Source organism: Rhinolophus ferrumequinum, chromosome 14 (assembly GCF_004115265.2).
Source record: "Rhinolophus ferrumequinum isolate MPI-CBG mRhiFer1 chromosome 14, mRhiFer1_v1.p, whole genome shotgun sequence".
Classification (NCBI taxonomy): domain Eukaryota; kingdom Metazoa; phylum Chordata; class Mammalia; order Chiroptera; family Rhinolophidae; genus Rhinolophus; species Rhinolophus ferrumequinum.
Genome location: NC_046297.1, coordinates 66,379,354 through 66,404,792, shown reverse-complemented (window position 1 = coordinate 66,404,792; position 25,439 = coordinate 66,379,354). Strand labels below are relative to the sequence as shown.

The following is a 25,439-nucleotide window of genomic DNA, read 5'->3' as shown; positions in this document are numbered from 1 at the left end:
ATGCTTAATGAAAAAAAACCCTGTATTTTTCAAAACAAACAAAATTAGTGAAGAGAGTGGCATTGTTTTATAAGTTTGCCAATCTCTTTAATTGTGGCTTAATCGAAGGCAGCTGGATTCTATTTGCAAATGTGTTCGACACACTGCAGAATGTTATTTTGGGTGAAGTATATAAAGAAAATCCAGGCGTGCACAGACAGGTATTGATAAAGGAAAGAGTATTGTAGTAGTCTTTTCACAGATTTGTGGGTATTTCTTCTTGGACCCCACAGCAAAACTCAGCAAGTGGTAGTTTCTTAAAAGTTAGTTGCAATATGGAATTTAAAACCTTACTGATAAACCTTTTATGATTGGTTATGTTAAAATCTACTGATCTATTTTACACTTTGAATAGATCTTTACTCACGCACGATTTTGTAACATCATGCAATGGTCATTTGGAATACTGGTCCACTGACTTACACAGATCCTCTAAATGTAGACACATTTCATTATAAAACATTTTTTAAAAAATCACACACGTTAGTTATTATCACTGATCTCATTAAAAAACGTCTTTAAATACTGGGGAGCTGTCAAACTCACAGTGGCAGACTGTTTCAAAATTCTAATTTTGTTCAAAAGTGCTAATTTTCTCACTGCAAGCAAATACTGTCAGTGTGTTTTGTTTTGTTTTGTTCTCTTGAAGCGACAGCCTCACTTCATTTATTTTCCAGAAAATGTAAGCCAAATACTACAGTTTTTGTCCGTCTTTTTTTTTAAAAAAGTAAAAATGGTGCTTCTTGTAAAAAACGGCTAGTTCAGTTTGCAAATCAAGGCAATCAAAGAAGTGTTTATATGTACTTCCCAAAGACACATGTACTCATGGGTTGAGATGAATAAAATTAATAATGTATACTAACTCACCAAGGGCATTCTTAGGTAAATCTTGCTTTTAAAATAACTGCGGGTTGTGATGCTGAAGAATATGATGATCTGTAGTGTGGTTTGATGCCTCTGCCCTTGTTCGTGTTAATCAAGGGGCTAACGGTGTTTTAGGATTAGGAAGAAAATCCTTTTGACTTCATGGATCCTTGAAGGAGTCTCCTCCAGGGCCCCCAGGGGCCCACAGACACACCATGAGAACCAATGCCCCAGACTGTACATTCCTCAACACGTCTTATTAACCTTTAAATGTCTCAAAGTATCTTGCACATAATGGGCATTCAAAAATTGCTTAATAAATTCACTTAATTTTATTTTGGCAAATTCGCTATTACATTACAGTAAGGAGAAAAAAAATCCTCTAATGGATTAAGCCAAAAGGGGTCAGATTTTGTTTCATGTACAATGGGTGCTGGAGTGCCTCACGTCCTTTGATAATGATTTTCTTACTGTAATATCCCTGAAAACATGAGAGCCAATTTCCACCTTAAATTGCTTTACCAATTAGAAATGAATTGGGATCAGGGCATCATTACTCTAGCAGTAATTAATACTTAATTGAAAGAACCATTTTAAAATAGAAAAGAGACAAAGTACGTAAGGTAAAATTTATTTCCATAAAGGCGTAAAGAGAAAAAAATCAGATTAATATTTTATACAAAGATAAGTGAAGACTACACAGTCCGACCTGGGTAAGAAATTTGGCTCCAGTATTTACTTACTAGCTATGTGATCTCAGCAGAATTTGTTAATTTCTCTGTCTCAGTGTTTTCATTGATAAAACAGTAAGGATTAACATGATACTCCATCATGCCTGATAATCTTGGCCAGCTCCTTTCTCCTACCCCATTACACACACACACCATCATACCTGTTAAAAATCACTCAATTTAGTTTTCTCAGAATTTTCATCTCCACATCTCCTAGGAAATGCACTGACTATTTCTCATAAGTTCATGTAGCCTGCATGCTGGCCACCCAATAGGATGCCATTAAAATACACTGTGATATGCTCGCATAACTCTAGAAAGTCAGTCTATATCAAGGAAAGTAATTATCTATGACAAGACAGGATAATTGTAAAAGCCTATAGAGTGTAGCTAAATAAATCAATTACATATTCATACAGAAATCAACACTATGTGTGTGTTCTGTCATGCTGCTTCTATTTACGTGGCATGTAAACAAGTACTAAGACAATGGAGAAAAACAGGAGAGTTAACAAGTACAAAAATCTCACCAATTGCCTTCTTTAATGCTTCAAAGGTGATTTCTTCAGTGTTACTAACCTAGAAAAAAGTGATGTGAAGTGAAATACAGAGTTAAGAACACTTTCACCCAGTTACAAGTCATCTAAGAACTTGTACACATTTTTTTCTTCTTTGTGTTAGCTTGATTTGTGATCATACTCCACAGTGTCCAATATTCTGTTTTTTCATTGGTTGTGACAATGGCCTACTGCAGTGGCTCCCAAACAATCTACAGGCTACCCTTACTTAGGCTGGCAGAATTAGCATCCTCTAAGCGACCCAACACGGCTGAGCTCCAGAACTCAGTCACCTACCAGTCATGTCATGTGCAACAAGAGTTGAGTCCCTCCGGGGGAACTATGCTTCCTAAGTGAACAACGTTGGGAAATATGCAAGGCAGAGACTATACATAAATATAGTTTCAGCCATGTAACAAAAGAAAACTAAGTACTCGATAGCCTCTATAATTTTGGCACCACATACAGTTTAAAATGAAATAATCTAAAACTTAAAATGGTTTAAAACAATCACTACTTTGGGAAGTGTTCAGTAAGTATAGTTAATCAACAGCGTAAAATAATCACACTCTGGATCCTCTAAGGTCAACCACCAATTCTTATTCTCCAGAAATACCCTTTCACTTGGCATTTGCAGACCTCTCTCTTGCTTTGAGATATGTAAAAGGTAGGAAATCAACTGTTATGATAAAAAAAAAAAGGCAGTCATACTTTTTGTGGCACCAGCACATTTTCAGGTGGAGTAACATACCCAGTTACTACAGTATCTCTGAATAAAAATTAAGAAATGATACATGAGTACTTGCCTGGGACTCTGGTCATCCCTAATTTTAGCTCATGAGCTTCTTTTGCTAAGTCTAGGGCAGAGGGCAGCAAGACTAATGAAAGCAAGACTTCATGCTTTGCACCTTAGCTTCTCTGCAATACAAAGGCTTTAGCTGGAAATCAAGCAGCCAGGGTTCCACTACCTCAGTTTTTCTACTGAGGGCTCATATTTCTAGTTGAAGTCAGATTAAACTTGGGAATCTTCAGTTGCTTTGTTCTAGATATTTGGAGCAGATATACAAGATTAGGTTCTGGCTGGTCAATTATTTGTATCTACAAACAATCTAGTACTTCAGTGAAAAACTCCACTGTTGTTTTTACAACTGGTTAAGAGCTTTTAGACTTTTGAGAAACAATTGTAGTGTATGAGAAAGAACACTGGAAAAGACAGAAGGCCAATATTCTTGTTACATATAATCATTACTTATTACCTGTCCAATCTGGATAAGTGAAAAGCTAAATAAAGTACGTTACCTAATAACTCTTCATCCCTGTTTGTTCTTGTTCTCCTTAATTCAGAGAGTTATGTCAGTCTCCCAGCATCAAAACCACCACGTCACTGGGCTCGTCCTTTTCTTTTTTAACCTCCTTTCTCTAAGCCACTCTAAGTCACCTGTTGGTCTTCCCCATTCTGCCTTTAGAAAAGGCTGCTCCTGCTCTCCTGTCCCTCTGCCTCCTCTCCAGCCTGACTACTCTAGGTCCTCGTGACCTCAGTGTAGGCTATTACAAGGATCTCCCTGCTGGCCTCTCTACCTCCAGTCTCTTCTTTCCGGTTCAGCCTAGTCACACCCGATATTCACTTTATGAAAGCAAAGCTCTGATAATGACACTACCGAATTTCTATAATTTGGCTTCAATCTTGTTTCCTGAGATTCCTTTTTGTGAATCCTTTTTTTTTTTTTTTAAAGACCGATTGCTTTATATTAGTATTTAATGATTCATCTTTTTCATACAGTGTGGCTGTTAGACACAAGCCACCTAATGCAATTCAGTGCTCAACTAAACTAGAACTGTTCCAACTCTAGAGGAAACACTGGTCATGTCGGAGTTCTGGAGAAATGGTGCAAGGCACCATCCTAGAGGAGTTTCAACATTCCTTTCCTCTTATGACTTTGGCCTTATTCGTGGATGTAGCATTCTAACCTCGACTGCACAACACCCTTGGGCCTGCATCAAATCTGCTCTTCCTCTTTCTCCAATCAGACTAGCTGTTACGTTACTTCCACTGATACTTTAGCGATTTGACAGCATAACAGCTTCTGACTAATATTGACTTGATGCTAGAATTACTGTTTCGTTAGCACATAAATGCAGGTTTCTTCAGCTATATTTGGGAAAAAGGCAAGCGTACATATGTGTAAAACAAAGACCTGTTATTTGTCCGAGAATAAACAACTATCCTTTTCAGCCTTTTCAGTGACTTAATTTTGTACAAAGAAAAATTTAGTATGTATTCAAAACTGGATGTACATTACCTCCCATCTCTTCCCCCAAATTAACAAACACTGACTATTACCTTTCAGAGAAAAGAACTGAGTGGTGATTTCAGATTTCACTCACATCAATTATGCACATCGATCACACCTATAATGCTCAAAGAGAGCACCAGAAGTCACAGGATCACCTCTAGTGTGTGCCTCTATTAGTCAAGCTGACAATTTTATCTCAGGAGGCAGACGCCTCTATTCTATTTTAGCTATTAATCTTCTTGAATACCTTAAGTTAGGTATCTTCATATGTATATAGGGCGATTTTTAGAAAAAGTTCACTAAGTGATTCCCAGTGGGCTAACTAAGGTTTGAACTACAAATGTTGTTCCTGACATACCTCAAGTGGACCAGGTATTTCAACAGACTATAGTAACAATGTGATTTGGATCTAGGGAATACACAAGTTTGATCTCCATCTAAAGGATCTTCTGACTTTCTTTTTAAGTTATAAACTCTAAAAACAGGTATCAGATATTTCTGAAGACTAACTGGGATTATGTATGTAAAATTTCAATTAATTTTGATCAAATACAAGAGTAATGTTTTTGAAAACAGCAATTTTTTTATCTGATTGTTAGCTAATATACTTATTCATAGTTTGATATTTCATCTCCATTAACTGGTGAATACCTAACTGATGTGAATTTTTCCTGTTCATACCATGAAATTAATTAGTTCTAGCCTAGAAGGTAATGTTATTCTGTCTTCTGGTATCAGAACAATAATTCCTAATTTGGAAATGGGAAATGGGTTTGAAACTTCAACGTGCTCAAGGAAATCTTATACTAAACTATTTACTTAAATTTTCAAATGCTGTGTGAGGCACACCTTACGGACTTATAGCAAAGAGAAAAACAGGATCTTTAACAAGTTAACAAATATATTAATGGACTTTTAATGTAAAGTTCATGTTCAACAATCTTCCTCCTACATTAAGTCTTTATGCAAGTGTCTTTTCAGTTCATTTTATTAAAATAGACTGATTCTTTGCAATAGTTTGAAGTGCTTTACATGTATCTTTAAAAGACATAAAAATGATTAACAAAAGGAGAATGGAATAATACCAGTCAATAAAATACACTGCACTCTTGACAAAATAAAGTATATAAACTAAGGCTTTAGATGAATTTATTCCCTCAAAAGGTAACAGAACAAAATTCACAATCATTAAAAGAGAGAGCTAGCAAGATACCCTGGTTACCAGTAATGAGTATAGAAATTACAATGGCTTTGAGGTGGTGAATTCTGGAAAGATGATTTTTCTTGAGCCTTAAATTGGCAAGAAACTTTAAACCAACCTTAATGCTCTCAGTTTCAAAATGAACACTAAAAGCCTCTTCAATTACCATTGATGCTCTACTGTTAATTTCTTAATAAAACTGATTAATTCTACATAATGGGGAGTTGAATAGCACGGAAGATACTATAAGTTAGTCGATGTACCCTGGCCACCAAATAATTTTAATTCCTGAAGACAAATTAACTGAGCAGAATTGGAAGGGAGGAGGAGTGAGGCGGCTGAGAAAGCATGAAGTCAGACAACTTCCTTCCTCTTTACTTAGGCAGATATTCTTTTAATTATTTATATCGTACCAAATGAGAATAATGAAATACCTAGGAAGGCAAACAATGAATAAATCACAAGGAGGAGGCTGACTCGACATGCTGGTATTTCGGCATTTTCACTTGACTATCAAAAAATTCTCTGGTGATTTGTGTGGAGTGAGTCCTAGAGAATACGGGCTGCTTTTTCTTCCTATAACTCAGGAGGGTACACTCTTGTGCTCTATTGAAATAAGAGGAGAGCATTAAATCTATGATGTTTCAAATAAGTCACAGTCCTTAAAGAGTACACAGGTGATAGACACAGCTGAACCTGCATTGAATTCACTATATTTACTACCTAAAATGATTTAAAAAAAGTTTTCCCTCATAGATGAAGTTTTGAAACTTTCTAAAAGTTGTAAGCATTTGCCTTCACATTACAGTATATAATTCTATTTATTCTCGAAATTTATGTTTAATAAATCTTTAAAATCTCGAGGTCCTCCGAATTTAGTAACAGGCCTTATATACATTTCTTACACAAAAATCTTATTTGAATATGTTTTACTTTTCCTTTTATTACACTAAATTACAATGTGAAATCTAATGATAGCATCACACATGTTAAATTTATCTGTCTTTATAGATAGCTGACAAGCGTTCAGTAAAATAAATTATAAGTAAGTTCAAGACTGAATCAGATTAATTTCTATGAACAATTCTGTTGACTTGGGGAAATTTACAGTTGCATTTGCTCCTATTTGAAACTGTGGAGGGGCAAGAATTCTGTTAAATTGATGTCTATCTCAAGACAGAACCCTGCCATAAACGTGCAGCAACTTACCACATCATCAGAAGGAACACTGTTGGATAAAATGTCCACCTGAATGGATACGGTGTCCACAATACTTTTTCTTCTAGAAAGCCGATCTTCATCTAAAATAAAATTTTTTCTCCATTACATGCTAGTTAGAAATGGTATGTCATTTATACGCTCTACGTATTTCAGATTTCAAAAAATGTGAGAAAATTAAAACAATTTGCCCTTTTTTGCTCTTTCTAAATACACAAAGCACTGCGTTCTCAGATTTCTAAATTTCGTGAAGCAGTCACTTCATAATCTGGCAACACTCCCTCCTTCTAATCCCATTGTGTACATACTGGGATTTTATTCTACTGAAAGGTAAAGAATGAAGACCCAGAAGGCGGCCAGCATAAAGGAACCGGTTTCTCTCTTAGTGAGTCCTCCTCCACTCTCAGGTAGCCTTAGGGGTGGTAACGGATGCTGTGAACTATACTTGGTCATTTACCCTCTTCTTGGGCACACGATAGGACAGCAAATCCTGGCCTCTCTGTGAGTAAGAGGGATTATGTGGCCAGTAAAGAATGAGCCATGTTCCACAGAGGGGCTGATCCATCAGTTTGGATTCCAGATATGGATGATACAAGTTCTGCCCAGTTAGTCTGAGCACCAAATAAGCCTTTCCTGTTTTAGGCCACCGAGAACCTGCGCTGGTGAGCACAACATAACTCAGCCAGCGTTTCTAAGCCCTGGCATCACTGTCATTTTGGGCCAGATAATTCTTATTGCGGGATGTTTAGCCGTTCCGTGCACTGCAGGATGTTTAGCAGCATCCCTAGCTTCTACCCATTAGATGCAGTAGGCCTAGCCCGCCTCTGCCTGCCCCAGTGACGGTAAGTAAAAATGTCTCTAGGACTGACAAATGTTCCCTGGGATGGGCAAAGCCACCCTCGGCTGAGAACCACACACCCAGTCCATCCTGACTGGTGGTAGGCCTTCCTACAATTTTCCCTACATGCCGCCATCGTGTCATAAGCTTCTTAACACACTAACCAACCACATCATGCCCCCAACAATCCTACCCACTGCTTCATGAACTGGAAAGGCATTCTGGGTTCTCGAGTCAGGTCTTGACAGCAGTAACTTCAACTGCTCCCTCATTTATGTACCGTTCAAGTCAAGTGTACCTGTTCTCCAAGATCTGCGCATGCTTTGGCGTATCTGCCTTCCACGCATTTCTACAAACAGAAACCCCTCCTGGAAACACCTTACTACCTGCCCTGCGTTACGTCCTCCCCACTATAAATATTCTTATCTTTCGAAGACTGGTTGAATATTATATCACTTCCTTAAAAATCTTAATATTACTCCAATTATTTCTACTTATCCATTTTTCTTCTAGCTACAAAAATTTACTATCAGTTATGACTGATAGTAAACATTATCACCCTTCAATCATTTACTGGGCCTTGTGCTACAGACACGTGAATTAATGCCTTATCCGCCCGACCACAGCAGCATTTCAGTGACAGACGCTGCGCTTTGCATCTGTCCTACAGAAATCACTCAGGTTCTGTGAAGGCTGGTTCTATAGAACTAACACATACTCAATTGTGACAAATCACTACATATTGCTTTGCTCTAGTTTCAGGTCGAAATATTTTATCTCCTGCATGTGGCTATTCCTGAGCTAACCTAACACACTGTATTCTTTGTTCTTCCTTCATAATCATATGTTTTGATATAAATTATCCAACATAATGATATTAATAGACCTACTACAAAATAGCACAGTCATCACTGCTGACTTGCTTGTACCCTCCAAACAGGCCAACTTCCAAGGTCTCGTCAGAACTCTAAACGAGGAATAAATAATAGCCTACTTCACAAAGAACATCATAAAAGAATCTCTAGGTTCATATACAAAGACTGATGGGTTACAGAAGCATCAAGTTGAAGCCTAGGATAAGAACAAAAAGGAAAAGAGAGGTATGGGGCAGAAAAGGGGTCACTGAGTGGCAAAAATCAATGAGAATAGAAGGGAAGTACTGAGGAGAGAGAGAGAAGCAAGATGTGAAATTTTAAAAGGGAAGAAAATGAAATTTAATGGGAAACTCGAACACTATATTCTCAGAACATTTTTTCTCTTGCCCGATACAATCACCTGCGTATAGTGACAGGTGACTGCAGGGAAGCCAAGGGACCGCTATAATCAGGTCTTATGAATCTACACAAACGTCAGGTTTCTAAAGTAGAACTTATGGGAGAGACGCCCCTATTCCCATGGGCTGTCTCCGTCTGTGCCTGGCCTGCTTTGCCAAGCCGACTGACATGCAGCGGCACTGTAGCCTGCGTGGACTGCACTGTCACCACCTCAGTGTCTGATGGGCACACTCCCTGGGGAGACCCCTGCTCCCCAAGTTGGGCTGGGGAGTCCCAGCCACTACTTACTGTGCCCTCCCCGGCCCGTCCCTCCTCCCCCTCAGCTTCCTGTACCTGCTGTCCACAACGGTAATCCTTGGTTCTTATTTTTGTTTTTAACTAGAACCTGAATTTCAGAAGCAACACTTAGAGAGAGCTATGCCTAACCTCCTTCAGTGATATTTTGCTGCCACCTGGTGTAGCTACGTATCACGTACATAATGGCACTCAAGTGGCTAAGGAACAGAGACGACAGTCTGAGTACAAGTGTGGCACAGAACATCAAATTACTCTCCATAGAATTTTCTATGGCTATGTGAAAATGAGATACAGAAACGGACTTAACTGTACATAATAAATCATAAATATGATTAGAGCTTCTATACTATTCAGATTCAATTAAAAAGCGAACTGGGGGCAAAATGAAATATCACAAATTATCTATCGACACAAATTTCAAAATGTCATAGTTCAATGTTGATGCTCCTCATACAGATATACATTTTTTGGTCCTATAGAAAAACACAAAATTCTGTCTAGAGTTAATGCGTATTTACAGAATAAAAACAACCCAAAAATCATAGCCACCATGCAATATAAAGTAATAACCAAGTTATTTCATTTCAGGCTCACTATCCTCATTTGTAAACAAAGGTAATGCTACTTTCCTCACCAAACGGTTTTAAGGATTAAATGAGAAAATGAATACAAAGTGCTCATTACAGGACCTGGCACACAGTTAGTGCATAATAAGTGGCAGCTCCTATTCTGATGACGACAGGTATATGCATGATGCACAATAAACTAAATGTTTTGCTTTTTCTTTTGACATATTGCTCTTAAATTCTTGATTTTGTAAAACGAGTATCTGATGGTTATACAAAGAAAAACTGCCTACCTGACTGAGCACCCCATGAAGTGTCACAGGACCTCTGAGTCTTTCTGCGTTAAGGCAGGACACGTGTGAATAGACTGTTCTAAACTACCGGAGTCTCTAAAATCAGAAGAATCTTATTCTGACTAAGGGATTTCTCTGCAGTTATAGAATTAAGTATTGAAATGTTCAGAATTCTTCCAGTCAGTGATCAAAAGGCATTTAGAAAGACAACACATCTTTTTCAGGGGTGGGGGAAAATGGGGAAGAGCAAACCACCTGTTAAAAAAAGAAAAGTCCCAGAATTTCCATTTAAAATTGTTAAGAGTTACAGGAACAGGGTAAAAGGAAATAACAAGGGGTGAAAAAAAAACTATAGCTACGGGAAAGGCAGAGCAAAATACAATTGAACTTGTAAGTATATAAAATATACAGGCACTGGCTCCATTTTCTAAAAGGCACGTTTTATTAAGCTATTTTCCTAGAGGACAGGCGAGGGAAAGGGCAGGCCGAACTGATACTTGGATTTACCTTTGTACTTGTGCCTGGGTTTATGAGGTTTTTTGCCTGAAGGAAAAAGAGCTAAATCCAAATAATAAGATTAAAATAATTTAAGTCTTTTTAAAAAAATTCTTTTAAATTACAAAGCTCTACTAATACTTTATTCTTAGCACTTTTATTCCCCAAGGAATTCATGAGGAATAAAATCTTTCATAGTATGGAACTGAAAAGAAAATGTAAAAGAATTCATTAACATCTCAGACTACTGTGAAAAACTATCACTGTAATGTATGTACATATTTTGGATTCACATTATAAAGACAGATAATGTGATTAATCCAGAAAACCACCCAACTGAAATCAAACAGTTCTCTTATAGAACAAAGGTATCCCCAAAGGAAGAACTAGTTCTTCCACCAAATTTAATATTTTCATCATCAAATGAAAATGAAGACAGAAGACAGAAATTCTTTGATTTTAGTTTTAAAAGTAAAAGTTGAATGCAAGACACCACTCAGTTGTCTTGAAACACAACAGAATTATTTCAGTCAATGAAAAGAACACAAGGAAATATATAGTATAGAGGAAAACATATTCTTAACTTAAAAAGTTTACAGATTTCTTTACATAATAAACGGTTTGTACTCTTTCAAATAACAAAAGTTGCCTAATTCATTAAACTCAATAAATACAAACCACTAATTAAATAATTTTCACCAACTTCCATAACTTAAATACAATATTAGTCAATGAGAAAAGACCTCACTTTGCTTCTTTGTTTAAAATATATTATTATTATTTAGTATAACAATAATAATCACTCAAGGACTCAATTTATTCATGATAAAATCATACACACACACACACACACACACACACACACACACACACACACACCCCGTGCCAAAAATATGTATACACGTTTGAAGAAAGGAAAAAACTGTATTAATATATACCAATAACAAAAGATGAATACAAGTCACATTTGACTTCTGCAATTATAAGAGGTGCTCAAAGTGGTTCCCATCAGCATCCAGACACTTCTGATGACGGCGAACTACTGCTTGAGCAACGTTGACCAAAGTGTTAACATCGCTTAAAATGTGTATACATTTTTTTGGCATCCCCAGTATATGTGTCTTTAGAGATTTACCAACAGTTTTCAAGAGTAAAATTTTAAAATAGAAATAAACCCTCTGAAACACTTGTAAAAGCTGTGATACAGTAAGTATACAAACAGAATTAATTTTCATTGCTAATGGGTACCACGGAAAATTATTGAAACAGACCACTAGAGCAAGAGTGCTAATTATCCTCCGCTTACCTGTTACTTGTGGTACATACGGTACCGACAATCTCTCAACACTATAGCCACTTCCACCGAGTGACTCTGCAATCTTGTTGGTCAAAAAGTACAGATTTTTGTCATGCTTCTCTAAAGACTTTGGAAGCCTGTCAGGTTGATCAAACAAAAGTCGTTTAGTGTGTAAATTACTGAGCAAAAATAAATTAACATGCAAACATTCTAGATCAAAACCTAAATATTATAAACACAACTTAAATTGCAATTAGTAGTGGACACAGTATACTTTAGGGGATTAATTCGAGCTCTTTAAAAACAAGGTATGTGGTCCTTTATATGAACCACGCTTCTGTGATTCCCCAATAACGTTCCAATGGGGAAGGCAGTCTTACATCATTCTGTTGGTGTTCACACATTAAATGATGACGAGGACTACACCCCACTTTAACTTCCATGCTAATTAAAAATCTACTGAGAGAAGAAAATAAAAATGCAGCTGACTGATAGTTAACGAAAAACATATCAGCAGGCTAAGTGATAAGAAACACTTGCCCAATCACGTAAGGTTTTGTTTCCCTTTCAAACTGCCTGATACTATCTTAGGGTGATGCTTTCTGTACTAAACCGCTTTTAGAGCCCAAAAGTGTGAATAAAATATTGTTCATATATACATTTCTTGTTTGGACAGCAAGGAAAATGAAGGGTGTAACATTAATTTTCCTTATTATATTTTTTCTTCCATAATTTTATGAGTATTGCTATCTATTATTAAAAGTCTTAAACAGGATATTATATTCTCTTCAAGGAGTGTTCAATGAGAACATGCTATATTTAAGAGAGATATCTCCATATTAAAAAAAGTAAGATAAATATGTTGTTATTCATCAAAGATTGACACTATGCGTCAAGAGCCTAAATTTATAATGAACAAGAACTTGTATAGCAAGGGAAAGAAGTTAAATGAATTAAATGACAGAAACACAAAGGTGATTATTATAAAACACCAGAAAATTATTCTAACAATAGTTTACTCCTTTATAATCATCACTGATTGTTTTTTCAAGTTAGTGCCCCTAAAATGTAAAGAATTAACATACATGCACTTATCTCTGAAAATATGCTCTGGCAGAAAATAAGGGGCTTCCATAGTTCGAATTTCAATAACCTGAAAAATACCCAAAAACAAAACAAAAATCAAAAACCTCACTTCTTGGGACCTTGCTATGAAAATGTGGAAACCCAAAGAAAGCAGAAACAAAACCTAAACATGTGTAAGAATTAACATCACTTTATTTTAGAATTTAAGCTACGCTTACAGCCCAAAGACAGAGTTCATTTTCACATTTATTATTTTCAAACTTCAGCAGGAATCAGAATCATGACAATAAAACAATACATGTAGTGAAAAATGATGACATATTACATCGGAGTAAACCTATGACCGAAGGAGAGGGACATTTAGTTTCGCAGATGCCACTACCTGGAAGCACTGGGCTCTCAGCACTCCCTCCTGCACTCCCCTCTGCAGCACGCACACTGGCCTCAGTGCCCTCGTGGGGTCTGAAGCCTCCACTCAGCTCTGAGCCACTTGCATACTATGTCTATCTATTATGGCAGGCATCAAATACGCACTCCAATGGGTGTTTAGTGAGTGAATGAGTTCTAGTTCTTAAAATGCACTAAAAACTTCCACTGTAGCAAAAACTGAGGGATGTGCTTCCAATTTCATAAAAATGAGGTTCTCCCTGACAAATGTCTTTAAAGAATGTAAATTACAGTAGCCTTTCTCTGCCAGGTAAGTTAAAGGCTCTGAAATGCATACTAAAGCATAAAAGTAACTATTTAACGAGTTACTGCTGAAAGATCTAAATATAGTTGAATGACACAGGACAAATCTCTGAGAGGCATATTAATTATTCAACTTCTGAGATACAGCTCAAGAAGATTGGTTTAAAACAACAACAAAAACTGCATAATTTCAGAAATGTTAGATACTAAGATTCATAACGGTTTTAAAGGAAAAAAAATTAAATAAAAAATTGCATGAAGTATTCTAGAAGAAAACCGTGTATTCTGCTCAACCAAAACATAAAAAAAAAAAAAAATCTAACAAAACAACAGGCATCAAAGAAAATATAAACACTAACTGTCGTTTGAGCTTTAGTTTCAATTTAGTCACTGCCTACTTTTATAGAGTTATCTTCATTTGATACATAAACATCAAAATTAAAACTAACCATCATTGAAAGGAAATGAGCCATTTTTCTAGTATAAAAACCAGGTTGAAGAGCTTTCCTGAACACCATACCTTGGTGACGTGCTGGCAAAGGGCAGGGACGGCTATCATCTGACTGACAAAGTTGAGGTACGCGGCCACCAGCGCCATGATCCCACAGCGGTGGAACATCGGCAAGTGGTCCTCGTTGATGATGGCACTGTCCTGTGATACAAAGTCAAGCACAGCAGACGGTTGCACGCTCCACCGGTGTATTCTCTATGACTGCACTGAAACACTACAGGTAGTCTGGAAGGCTAACAAAGTTATCATTTTTTAATTCTGAAAGGAGAAGAAATGTCCACTTACAGGAACGTTAAACCTCTCAACTCAAATAGCTCTTCCTCAGGGAAGCTTTTTTTAAAGAAAAAGAAGTATATACACATAACAAATACATAGCTGTCTGATATATGTGTATATATATATATATACATATATATATATATATAAACGTATACACACACACACACACACACACACACACTGCATACTGTCCTTTTTATTACATAACAAATTCCAATCAAACAACTATGTATATGTAATTATTATTTAACAATTATCTTGTCCACTAAGCTCAAAGTGTGGGCACAGAGATTATGCTATCTTTTTCATCACAGTATTGTTATGACGTGAACGATATTTAGCACAGTCGATGCTCAGTCAACATTTCTTAGAGAAACAAATGACCGGGATCGTTGTCTTGAGTATTTCAGATTTAAACTAGACACTTCCCGTTTAAAATCCATGTCCTTGGATAAACGTGACAACACTTTACAGATGGTGTTGGATTCACACAAAAATGTTTTCTTCAATGAAGCGTACCTGCAAAGCAATGGCTAGTCGAATGAGATCAATAACCACTTCTTCATTGGCCAATTCAATAGTTATAAGAGCGAGAGAAGTATAAAGTAGCTCATAGTTTTTTTGAACATTGTCTTCCTCTTTGCAGCCCAAATATATGTGCCGATAGAGTTGCTGTCCGTTCTGAAATGGGTAATGAGAGGAAAAAGAGAATTTTGCTTAAAATGTAGTAAAGGCAGATTTCCCAGGCATCTAACCTCCTAAACAGTGGCTATCTTCCTTATATAACTTACCAGCGATGAGAAATTTAAGTTAATAATCAGATGGTCAAATCATATTCCAACTATTAACATTAACAAATACCAATATACAGCTACAAAATTAACATGAGAGTTGAGAACAAACCTTCCATAAAAACAGCAAGTAATAGTTCTAGTGTCAACAATGTAAATGTTTTCAGTAATAATTTGAAAATACAAAAGCAAGTGATAGATTGACAGGAGAAAAAATGAAAATGGACGGCAGGACAATGGGAGCCTTGGCCACGATAAAGGACATCTGGGTGACGGGAGACATCCTAGGGCTCGTCCAGGGAAGAGCAACTGTAGGTTCTGCTATACTCTGGCATGAAGACCCCAAAGGCTACTCTGAAGCCTACAAATAGGGGAGAGGTTACAGAAACACCCCAGGGATTGTACTGAGGTTTTCCCCTCAACCAAACCAATCTAACTGTATTAATGAAGTCTGGCTTCACTTCAAGGTCATATATCAAAATAAAACTACCTAACAATTTAAATGGCTATCACTTACAGTATGCATTAATTTTTAGAAGAAGATAATCTTACCTTTTTCATGAAACTTGTGTCTTGTCTACAAATTTTTTCTCTTTTGATCTTTAGGTCAGCTACATCAGGTATTATTCTAGAGATAATCAATATATCATCTTTAATGAATAGTACATTTAGTTAGAACATCGTCACATATGGCAAATCAATAGTTATACTTAGGACTTTGAACTATGCAACATTCAATTCAATGAGCATTTAAAATAAGCCTATATGTAATGATACTACTGAATTAACAAGTTTAATTAAGAAGAATCGCATAAAGTAATCCTGACTCTTCAAGCCATTCCTAAGTTTAAAACAAAACCAAAATAAAATTCAAGTAACTAGTGATCACTAGTAGTTGAGACCTCTGAAAGTACATTAAAAGACTTCCAAACGTCTTAAACTATATTAATAATTAAATTGTCTCAATACCAATTAAGTAAAACTATGGATGAGTAAAACCTGGAAATCCTAGATTAAAAAAATCACAACAGTTATATACGTGAATGTAGAAATTTAAAAACGTGATCATTAAGCCAATTTCAAAATGCACGTTACCTGATCCCTCGAAGCTTTGCCCGATTGTCATGGCGATCCATGAGGTTATGCATTACTTCCAAGACTAACTGTCTCAGTTCATAGTCTTCCATGAGGGACGGTGATAACAGAGGATCCAGAAAGGACGCAGGCAGTGCGGTCACAATCGTCTTCGCTTTATAGCCAGAGGTGACCTGATTATAGGGCGGGGAAAAAAACAAAAACAAGAAACAAATAAAAACACCTTTGTCGTGAGTCCTTCTTTGGTGAAATTCTCAAACTGTTTCACAGGAACCATAAACTAAGGGAAACAGAAAGTATGGACATAAACCTGAAGGAAAAACAAAAAAGAATTTTGTAAGGTGATCAAGATTTTACAAAAACATCATTCATAAGGAGAATAAACTTCATAGGACACATTTACCATGTGCCGGACACAAATCTGAGACTGACTGTTAACTTCCCCCTCACCACGTCCTTGTGAAATAGGCACTAATATATCCCCATTTTATAAAGAAAACTGAGGCTCAGAGAGGTTAAGAATATATGGGATAGATAGTACTAAACAAATATAAGGAGATCAGGTGGCAAATAGTAAAGTAAGAGCTGAAAAGGTTTAATCTGAATTTGTAAACTATTCTTTTATTTTAAATTAAGTAGTTTCAGTTAATGGGAATACATTTTCAGTTTGGAAAGCTGTACTTTATTAGGTAATTAGGTACTTCACCTGACATTTATGAGTGCATCCCTATATTCTACATTTAAAACTTTTACAGAGCGTATACTTACAAGCTACTAAGCATTTTAACCATACCACACAGGCATTCCTTCAGCTGACTGGGTGGTACAATTAGGATTAGAGGCAAGATGATTTTTTCAGGGAATTTGTTTAACAAAAAGTTTAGGACCAAATGAAATTTCAGGTGGGTAATTTCAATTTATATTTGCAAGCACATATGGACCATCTAATATTTATATTTGGGTACTTATTATAGGATGGAGGTGATTTTAAGAGTGAGCAGAGAAATCGGTGGGACAACTGCTATCCACCTAAAAATTTAAAGTATGTCTCACACCACATACAAAAATAACCTTCAGATCAAAGTTCTAAATGTAGAAAGCCAAATTTTAAAAACTTTTGTAAGAAAATATCAATAAATATGATATGTTTACATCATCAGAAGACGCAAGGAGTTCTTAAACAAGATACAAATTAAAAAAGAACAAAACACATAGGAATGGTTTGATAAATCTGGCTGTGTTAGAATTTAAAATTTCTTTATGACAAGCACCATAAACAGGATTAAATATGAAATGACCTAAGATATTTCTGCACTTCTCCCTAGGTATGAAATATTTCTTTTAAAAAATGCGATCATGTACAATCAAGATTTCCAGAATAAATTCTAAAGATACTAATTTGGAAAGAACACACTCCCAACAGCGCACTTCTTCTCTGTTTTGGCATTACGCTAGGTGTAGTTCAATCAAAGATGGATATAATTACTGTAAAATAAACACAGGCCCTCACATCTTAGGGACACTTTTCCTTTTCAGCTATTTATAGCTAAATTATTTTCCAAATAAGAAGCCACTATTTGGTCAGTATGTGAAAGAAACAGTATGATAGGTAGAAAGAACATTGGATTTCAAGTCCAAGATCTACTGCTTAGCTCCGTGACCTTGGTGAACCTCACCCACTCCTTCTGCTGAAAGTCTCTGAGCCCAGGCATCTTCATCTATAAAACATGTGCCCCCTGTATGTTTCATCATTATGAAGGTCGAATAAGATGACAGGAGAAGTGAGGAATAAGCAGTAATAGTATAATAAAAGAACATGAAAGCATACTACTAAAGTATATAAACCAAAGAAAAAAACTAAACATAAATAATATCTGACTATATAAGAAAAAAAAGCTCATAACATCAGGCTATTCTTTTACATTCTTCAGTAATTTACGGTTAAGTGTGTTCTTCACCTGTCATAAAGGTCTTACCATAAGTAAAGATCTCAGCAGCATTATCTGAATCCGCCTGGTTCCCAAATCCCTAAAATACATAACATGCTAGTATTATCTTATTAATGTAATGAACATTTATATCACTCCCTTTCCTTATCATTTACTGATCTGAAAACTCTATTCATATTGACTAATTTCATTTTCATAATAACTAAGGTCATGGCTCACTTCATACTCTAAATTTCATACAAATTAGTTATACATAAAAAAACTCAAATTCAAACAAAAATAATTAACAAGTTACTGGCTCCAATAAAACAGACCTATGAATATAATGACATGAAAATTAAATCATATGAATACACAACAAAACAACACAAATTAAAAGACACTATAGGTGAAGAATATATTTAACTGTAAATATAATTGACTAATATAATGTCTAGTTAGGTAAAAACAGATGATTTAAAAAGAATTAGCAAATGGAAAAAGGTTGGTAACTACCTAATGGTTAAACAAATATAAATCAAGTAAGACTATTATTTCCTTACTAAAGTAACAAAAAACAAGACATTCACAAACTTAAGCTTTAGCATGTTGTAAAATCAAACCAAATCTATAGAATGAGGGCACAAAACATATGATCTTTAAAATCACTTTCAGTTCTAGAATTCTAGGAATAAACCAACATTCCTGCTACACGACATTAATTATTACATTTTTACAGGAAACTTGAAGTTTTACCCTAAATACGTATGTACATAGACAATGCCCAGGCTAAACAAACCTTCTACCTGGTCAATTTAAGATATAGAAAATTAGAGAATTTAAATCATTGTCACCCCAATAAATTTTAATTAATGAAAAGAAAGTTAGAGAATTTATGATGTACTGAAAGCTCATTCTAAAAGCATGCAATGCTAATTTAACTGCTTTGCAATCTAATACCAGAAAAATACTGCTTTCCATAGGACCTTTATTATTAGTGATTAAAAAATACAATGGAACATTTTCTAGATTTCTTTAAAATAAAATTTAACCCAAGATTAAGTTCTACTTTACAGTTTGAAAACTTAGGAAAACCATATATGCATACCCTAGTTGACTGATATCCAAAGTATGGGTGGATGTTCCAAAAACAGGTACTTTCCCCATAATGAACATCATGATTTCTGACCTCTGATAATCTGGTAGGTTACTTCCGAAAAATCCTATGAAAATATTAAGATAAGTTTTACAAATTGAAGTTTATTTTTCCATGTAATACAAAATTATAACGTATTTTTAACCAAAGTTTTCAATATGTGGTAAACCAATATCTTTAAGCTACATATAACACTAATGACATTATAATTTCATTTATCCCAAATCATTTAATCATATGCAATATAAGATTTATACAATGGACTCAGATAAAATAATTTGAAAGTCTTTTGTGTATAGTTAACAGTGACAAACCATCATCAATCTGAATTGATGGGAGTTTTAGAAAAAGGAAAAAAAAGAAACCTTTTGGTAGTATTTCTGATGATACTCTTCTTCAAATATTGTGAGCCTAAATTCTTATTCTGGTAAGGGAGTCAGTAATGAGACCACATTTTGGTCAAGAAGTCAATAATTAGGTCACTCCTTAGGTTTCCTAGGATTGCTAAATGTTTTAGAATATCATTGTAGTTCATTCAACATGCATAATTCAACTGATGTTAAAAAAGAATAACTTATTTATTTGTCATTTTTCTCATGCACTCTTGGGTTTTGTGGATACTTTAAATTTATCTGCTATAGTGTTTGAAGGTTTACTTCCTGGTCATAAAAGATTTACATTTAATTATCACTTACTCAAACTTCACACTTTGTTGTTTCTTTGAAAGAGCAGAACAGATATCAAATCATGGTTGTTTTTGTTCATTTCTTAAAATGTAACATAATCATTACAGAAACCTTCTGACTTAATATTTAAGAATAAATTAGCTTTTCAATTTAACTCTTTAGCTTCTATTATTGGAGTTAATAGTCTATTTACACAAACTCAAATTGTTCTACTCATTTTGTTTGGACAGGGTTAAAAATCATTTCCCATCATCACAAACCTTAGCAATAAAAAAAATCTCATGATCTTAATATGACTCAATCCACATAAAGTGTATTATTCTAGCTACCACTTAGGGAGCACATATTTCTGGGTAAGAAACTACTTCGTATTTGGACCTCACAACAACCTGAAGAGACTAGGTACTATTATTGGCCTAGTTTCCTCTTGTGGAAGGTTAAGAACTCATCCAAGAAACTACACAGCTAATATTAGAGCCTGAGGTGAGGGCTACTCTTTTGCAAAGCCTACGCTGTAATTACTCGCTACTCTTTCTATGGCACTTTTTAACTTTTGAAGAACTCAATTAGAAATATTACTACCGTGTTTCCCCGAAAATAAGACCTAGCCGGACAATCATCTCTAATGTGTCTTTTGGAGCAAAAATTAATATAAGACCGGGTCTTATTTTACTATAAGACCAGGTATTTAATATAATTATAATTATAATATAATATAGCCAAGTATTTAACATAATTATACTATAATATAATACAATACCAGGTCTTTTATTAATTTTTGCTCCAAAAGACGCATTAGAGCTGACTGTCCAGCTAGGTCTTATTTTCGGGGAAACAGGGTAACCGCCGTACAAAACCAAACACTGATTTTTCTGTTCCAAGCAAGTCAGTCATTACCACCAGACAGTCTCCAACATGAAGGACCGTGAGGACTGTTCTGAAAGTAACTCCTTCTCTACACCCAACCGTTGTATTTGAACTGCGGAATGAAAATGCTAATGAGCCCATCCCCAAACACACAGTGGGGAAAGATGCTGTGATTATTCTATTTTATATATTTTATATTCTATTTAATGATTTTAATATATTTTATATTCTATTTAATGATTTTAAAAGAAAGAACTCAGCCAACAGCTCCCTAACTTCCAGTGAAAATGTGATACCAGCCCTATTCCATGGCCCACCAACAGGAATAGCCATCTGACCTGGTAACGACCAGATTACCGTGAATTTCTAAAAGAAAATACTGAGGAAATCAGAAGTGTGATTTAAACACAAACCTTACTCACTTTGCCACACTGCATTTCTTTTCTGACATTTTTAAATTTTCACGTTATTTCTGAATGTGTTGTCACAGAAAAACTGTGACACAGAAACACAGAGTGTGCTGTATATGCGTATACATTTTATAATAAAATATTTGAAATTAAACATTCTAAAGTGAAACAGTACTACTGAATTAATTAGATGTCACTAAAGCAATTTGTATTAACTCTGTGAAAACAAGATGAGTTGATTTGATACACCATCTTAAAATATCACAGAAAATCCATCAATAATCCAAATAAATTTAAGAGTCACCATAAAAGCTAGTGTAGTACCATACACTAATACTAATTATTTTAAGCAGTAACTAGAATGTCTCGCTTTATTGAGATTCCAGGGTAATACTGAACTTTATCACATTTTGTCTTTTCAGTCACTCCCAAAATCTTGAGCACCTACTATGTGTGTTGAGTAAGACACATCTGGGACTTTGCCCTCATGAGGACAATTTCTATGCACATGATGAAGTTGTAACTGGGTAAAACAGAGGTACTGCACCAAGCAGCTCAACCAAAGGCCTCCACGAGATGGAAGCCACGAAGCCCTAGCATAGGGCCAGGTGTACACATATGTTCAATAAATAGGCGCTCATGCATAATGCATATGTGGATATCTATGAAACGTCAGAAATAAGATGACAAAGAGAAACTTTGTATTAAATATTCCAGAGGACTATTATAAGTAAGTAGGAAAATTACCCAGATGAAAGGCATAAGCTGAGCTGCAGAAAAAGTATGATATATAACTCTATTGTTAGCAGAAACTATTAGTTACCATTAGAGGTTTGGTACGAACCCCAGGAATACAACACAAGTTACTGTCAGATAATAGTGAATTTTTCTTTGTTAAATAAAACACATTTAGAAACACCAAAAAAAAAGAAAAATCTATCTCTGTGTATATAGGTATTTATATACCAGGGGTGCCAAAAAAATGTATATACATGACTTGTATTCATCTTTTGTTATTGGTATATATATTACAATTTTAATACAGTTTTTTTCTTTCTTAAAATGCGGATACATTTTTTGGCGCCTTCTGTATGCACATATACACATATACATACACACATGCATGCAACACAGAAATAGAGGGAGGGAGAAAGACAGAGAAAGTAAATGATCAATAAATGGCATAAAATATTAATAGGTGAATCTGGGTGAAGGGTATACAGTGGTCTTTGCCCTGTTCCTATATTTTTCTATTTTCCTAATATAACGGTTTTCAAAAGTCTAAGCCATCCTTCACCTTTGACGAATGTACTGTAAGACAAGCAAGCACCTTCTGTGAGAGCTTTTTTCACCACCGTTTTATTACATAATAGTTTTCAAAAGTGAAATGCACTCACCGATTGTTTGGATGATGGCATTCTGCACAATCTTCTCGTCGCTGTCTTTGGCACTTGTGTTTAGGTTGGCACTGCCTGCAGACCCCCCCTCCATGTCATTTGCTTCAAACTCCACACTGAGTCGCAGGTGCTTCAGCAGAGTGTTAAAGACTTCCAGCACCGTGGGCCCTGTGAACGGTCACTGAGGTGAGCAGAGGCACTTTCCCAGCATGAGGGCCGCAGAACAATCCGCATCTCCCTCAACAGAGATTTCTGGGCATGTTCCAAGTAGCTGGAACTACTTAATAATTTATGAACTAACCCGTTCATTAAAAAAGTAAATGAGAACTACCTACGAAAGAAAGTCTCCTAGTTATTCCAGCAAACATTTATTGGCATCTCTGAGTAACTCGTTGTTTGAATCTCTGGTCCAAACCTCACACGATGTGTGTATGCATACAAAGATTACCTAAAACTTTCCACCTACCTAATCTTGTGACTCACTGTATACTGGGACGACATTTAATTTGACTGTTGGGTCAGAATCCATAGAATTATCATAATACACACATTGTAGCATAGGAAATGTATTTGCATCTTTTGAGGCTGAAGGAAGAATTTGCTTCAATTATTAGACAGAAACTAGCAGATTCCAGTAAACCAAATTGTCTGCTTTAAGTTCTCTAAATTCTCTGCACATGTTTCTGTCACAGCATCTATTGCACACTATTTGAATCAGTATTTTTTTATTTCTGCCTCCTATTGTCGATTACAACCCTTTTCCAGGACAAGCAGGCCTGTTCAAACACTTCTCGGAATGTACAGAGTCTAGCACATAGTACCTCACACATAATATACAGTAAGTATAGCGATTCAATGCATCATCTATGTTCTATTTCATATTTCAAATTAAATAACTTTCCAATTATATCACCTGCTTCCATCTCTGAGATAAGTAATAAAAAGTCCATATCCAAAATGCCCACTTTTAGTTGACATTCATCCAATGTGAGACTATTTCAGTAGCTGATATATTGCCACTTTGATTTTGAAGCAAAAAAAACTATAACCAGATTCTCCTCCTAACTTCAGTAACTGTTATGGACGCTTTCATTCTTCTAATCATATGTAGGTAAAAAAACTACGATCTCTGCTCTGTCCCTTCTCCTTATTACTGCTACAGTCAGTCTGCTGTCAAGTAGTGATGACTTTATTCCCATTTCTCCTGCAGCCATCAAACGTTAAGCCCCTTCCCTCATGCTTACCACCTGGTATTTCTACTGTGTCCTACGTTCTGCAGCCATATGGATCATTGTATAGCACATCTCTCATAAAGATCACAGTAAATCTAAAGACTGTCAATCAGCTGTAAAATTACATCCACAATCCGGCCACAACCTGAAAGCCACTTCTCTACCACACACTGTAGCTGAACGCGCTACGTATTTTGCTCTTGTTAATCCATTTTCCCTCCTTTCCCTGAACCCCGATTTTCTTACATGTAATCAAATTCACCCTTATATTACAGTATTAAGTAGAGCTGTTTAACACCAAGTAAACTATGTGTCTTATGTCTGTATCATCCCAAATGTTTAGCATATAGTTGCTATTCAAAAATCTTTATTAGAAAAAAGGAAGAAGGGAAGAAGAGACCGATTTGGAGGAAAATGCTAACTGTACACTGAAGTCTGAGAATAATCATGTGAACCCAAAATTTCAAGAGAAATAATAGCACATTTAAAAATGTTAGAAATACTTCTGAAGAGTTCCCATATGCTGCTATACCTACTGAACAAAACATTCAGAAATAGATTAAGGCGTTAAATTTTTTTTTTTTCCTGGTACTCACCTATGGAACCTTTAGCAGCAATGGCGACAGCCTCTAACAGAACCTGAATAATACCTGCTCTAACCCGTGGAGAATCCTTTTTACGAGCATCAAGGTGTCCTAGAATCTCCTGGATCACATGGTGAGAATACTGAGCCTAAAACAAACAAAATAGCACAAAGAGGTATGAACAATTATATGCATCCTAGCAGAATTCATAAGAATGAAAAACCATGTGACACTTAAATGTCCAATTATAGGAGACTGGTACTTATGTTACAGAACAATATGTAGCCATTAAAAACCATTCTTATAAAGAATAAATAAGGATACTGGAAAATATTTATGATATTCTGAGTGAAAAAAGCAAGGTGCAAAATACTATGTTTAATACAATTCAATCTGGACTAGAATTATATATACCTAATAAATACTAACACTGGCCATCTCTGAGAGGGAGATTTATGAGAAATTTTTATTCTCCTTATACTTTTCTGTAATTTCACAAAGAACATTTACATACTCTAATAATTTGATAATAGGACAAAATGTTAAAAATAAACAGATCATGACATTTACAGTACTTCTCTCCTACCCAAACTAGATAAATACTATTTCTTATTATGAACACCTAACAATGCTGAACAGTCAAAATGTTCATCTAATCAAGATCCACTATCAAAATAAAAATCTTGTCATGTGCCTGATGAAATTTAAATCTCAAAGATATGAAATTTGCAATTTACAAGGCAATTTTATCATATATAAATAA

General features: G+C 35.5%; 1 protein-coding gene across 2 annotated transcripts in view; it reads right to left on the bottom strand.

The window, feature by feature from the left end:
- EFR3A (EFR3 homolog A) overlaps positions 1-25,439 on the bottom strand; it is a 79,694-nt gene that overhangs the window by 6,991 nt on the left and 47,264 nt on the right. For both annotated transcript variants that reach the window (XM_033126082.1, XM_033126083.1), the window contains exons 9-20: positions 24,689-24,824; positions 22,861-23,028; positions 19,453-19,567; positions 18,393-18,444; positions 16,417-16,589; positions 15,874-15,949; positions 15,050-15,211; positions 14,261-14,392; positions 13,050-13,117; positions 11,974-12,101; positions 6,896-6,987; positions 2,165-2,213 (exon numbers count right to left, since the gene is read on the bottom strand). In XM_033126082.1, coding sequence (XP_032981973.1) covers positions 2,165-2,213; positions 6,896-6,987; positions 11,974-12,101; positions 13,050-13,117; positions 14,261-14,392; positions 15,050-15,211; positions 15,874-15,949; positions 16,417-16,589; positions 18,393-18,444; positions 19,453-19,567; positions 22,861-23,028; positions 24,689-24,824 — 1,351 coding nt within the window. The remainder of the gene's footprint in view (positions 1-2,164; positions 2,214-6,895; positions 6,988-11,973; positions 12,102-13,049; positions 13,118-14,260; positions 14,393-15,049; positions 15,212-15,873; positions 15,950-16,416; positions 16,590-18,392; positions 18,445-19,452; positions 19,568-22,860; positions 23,029-24,688; positions 24,825-25,439) is intronic.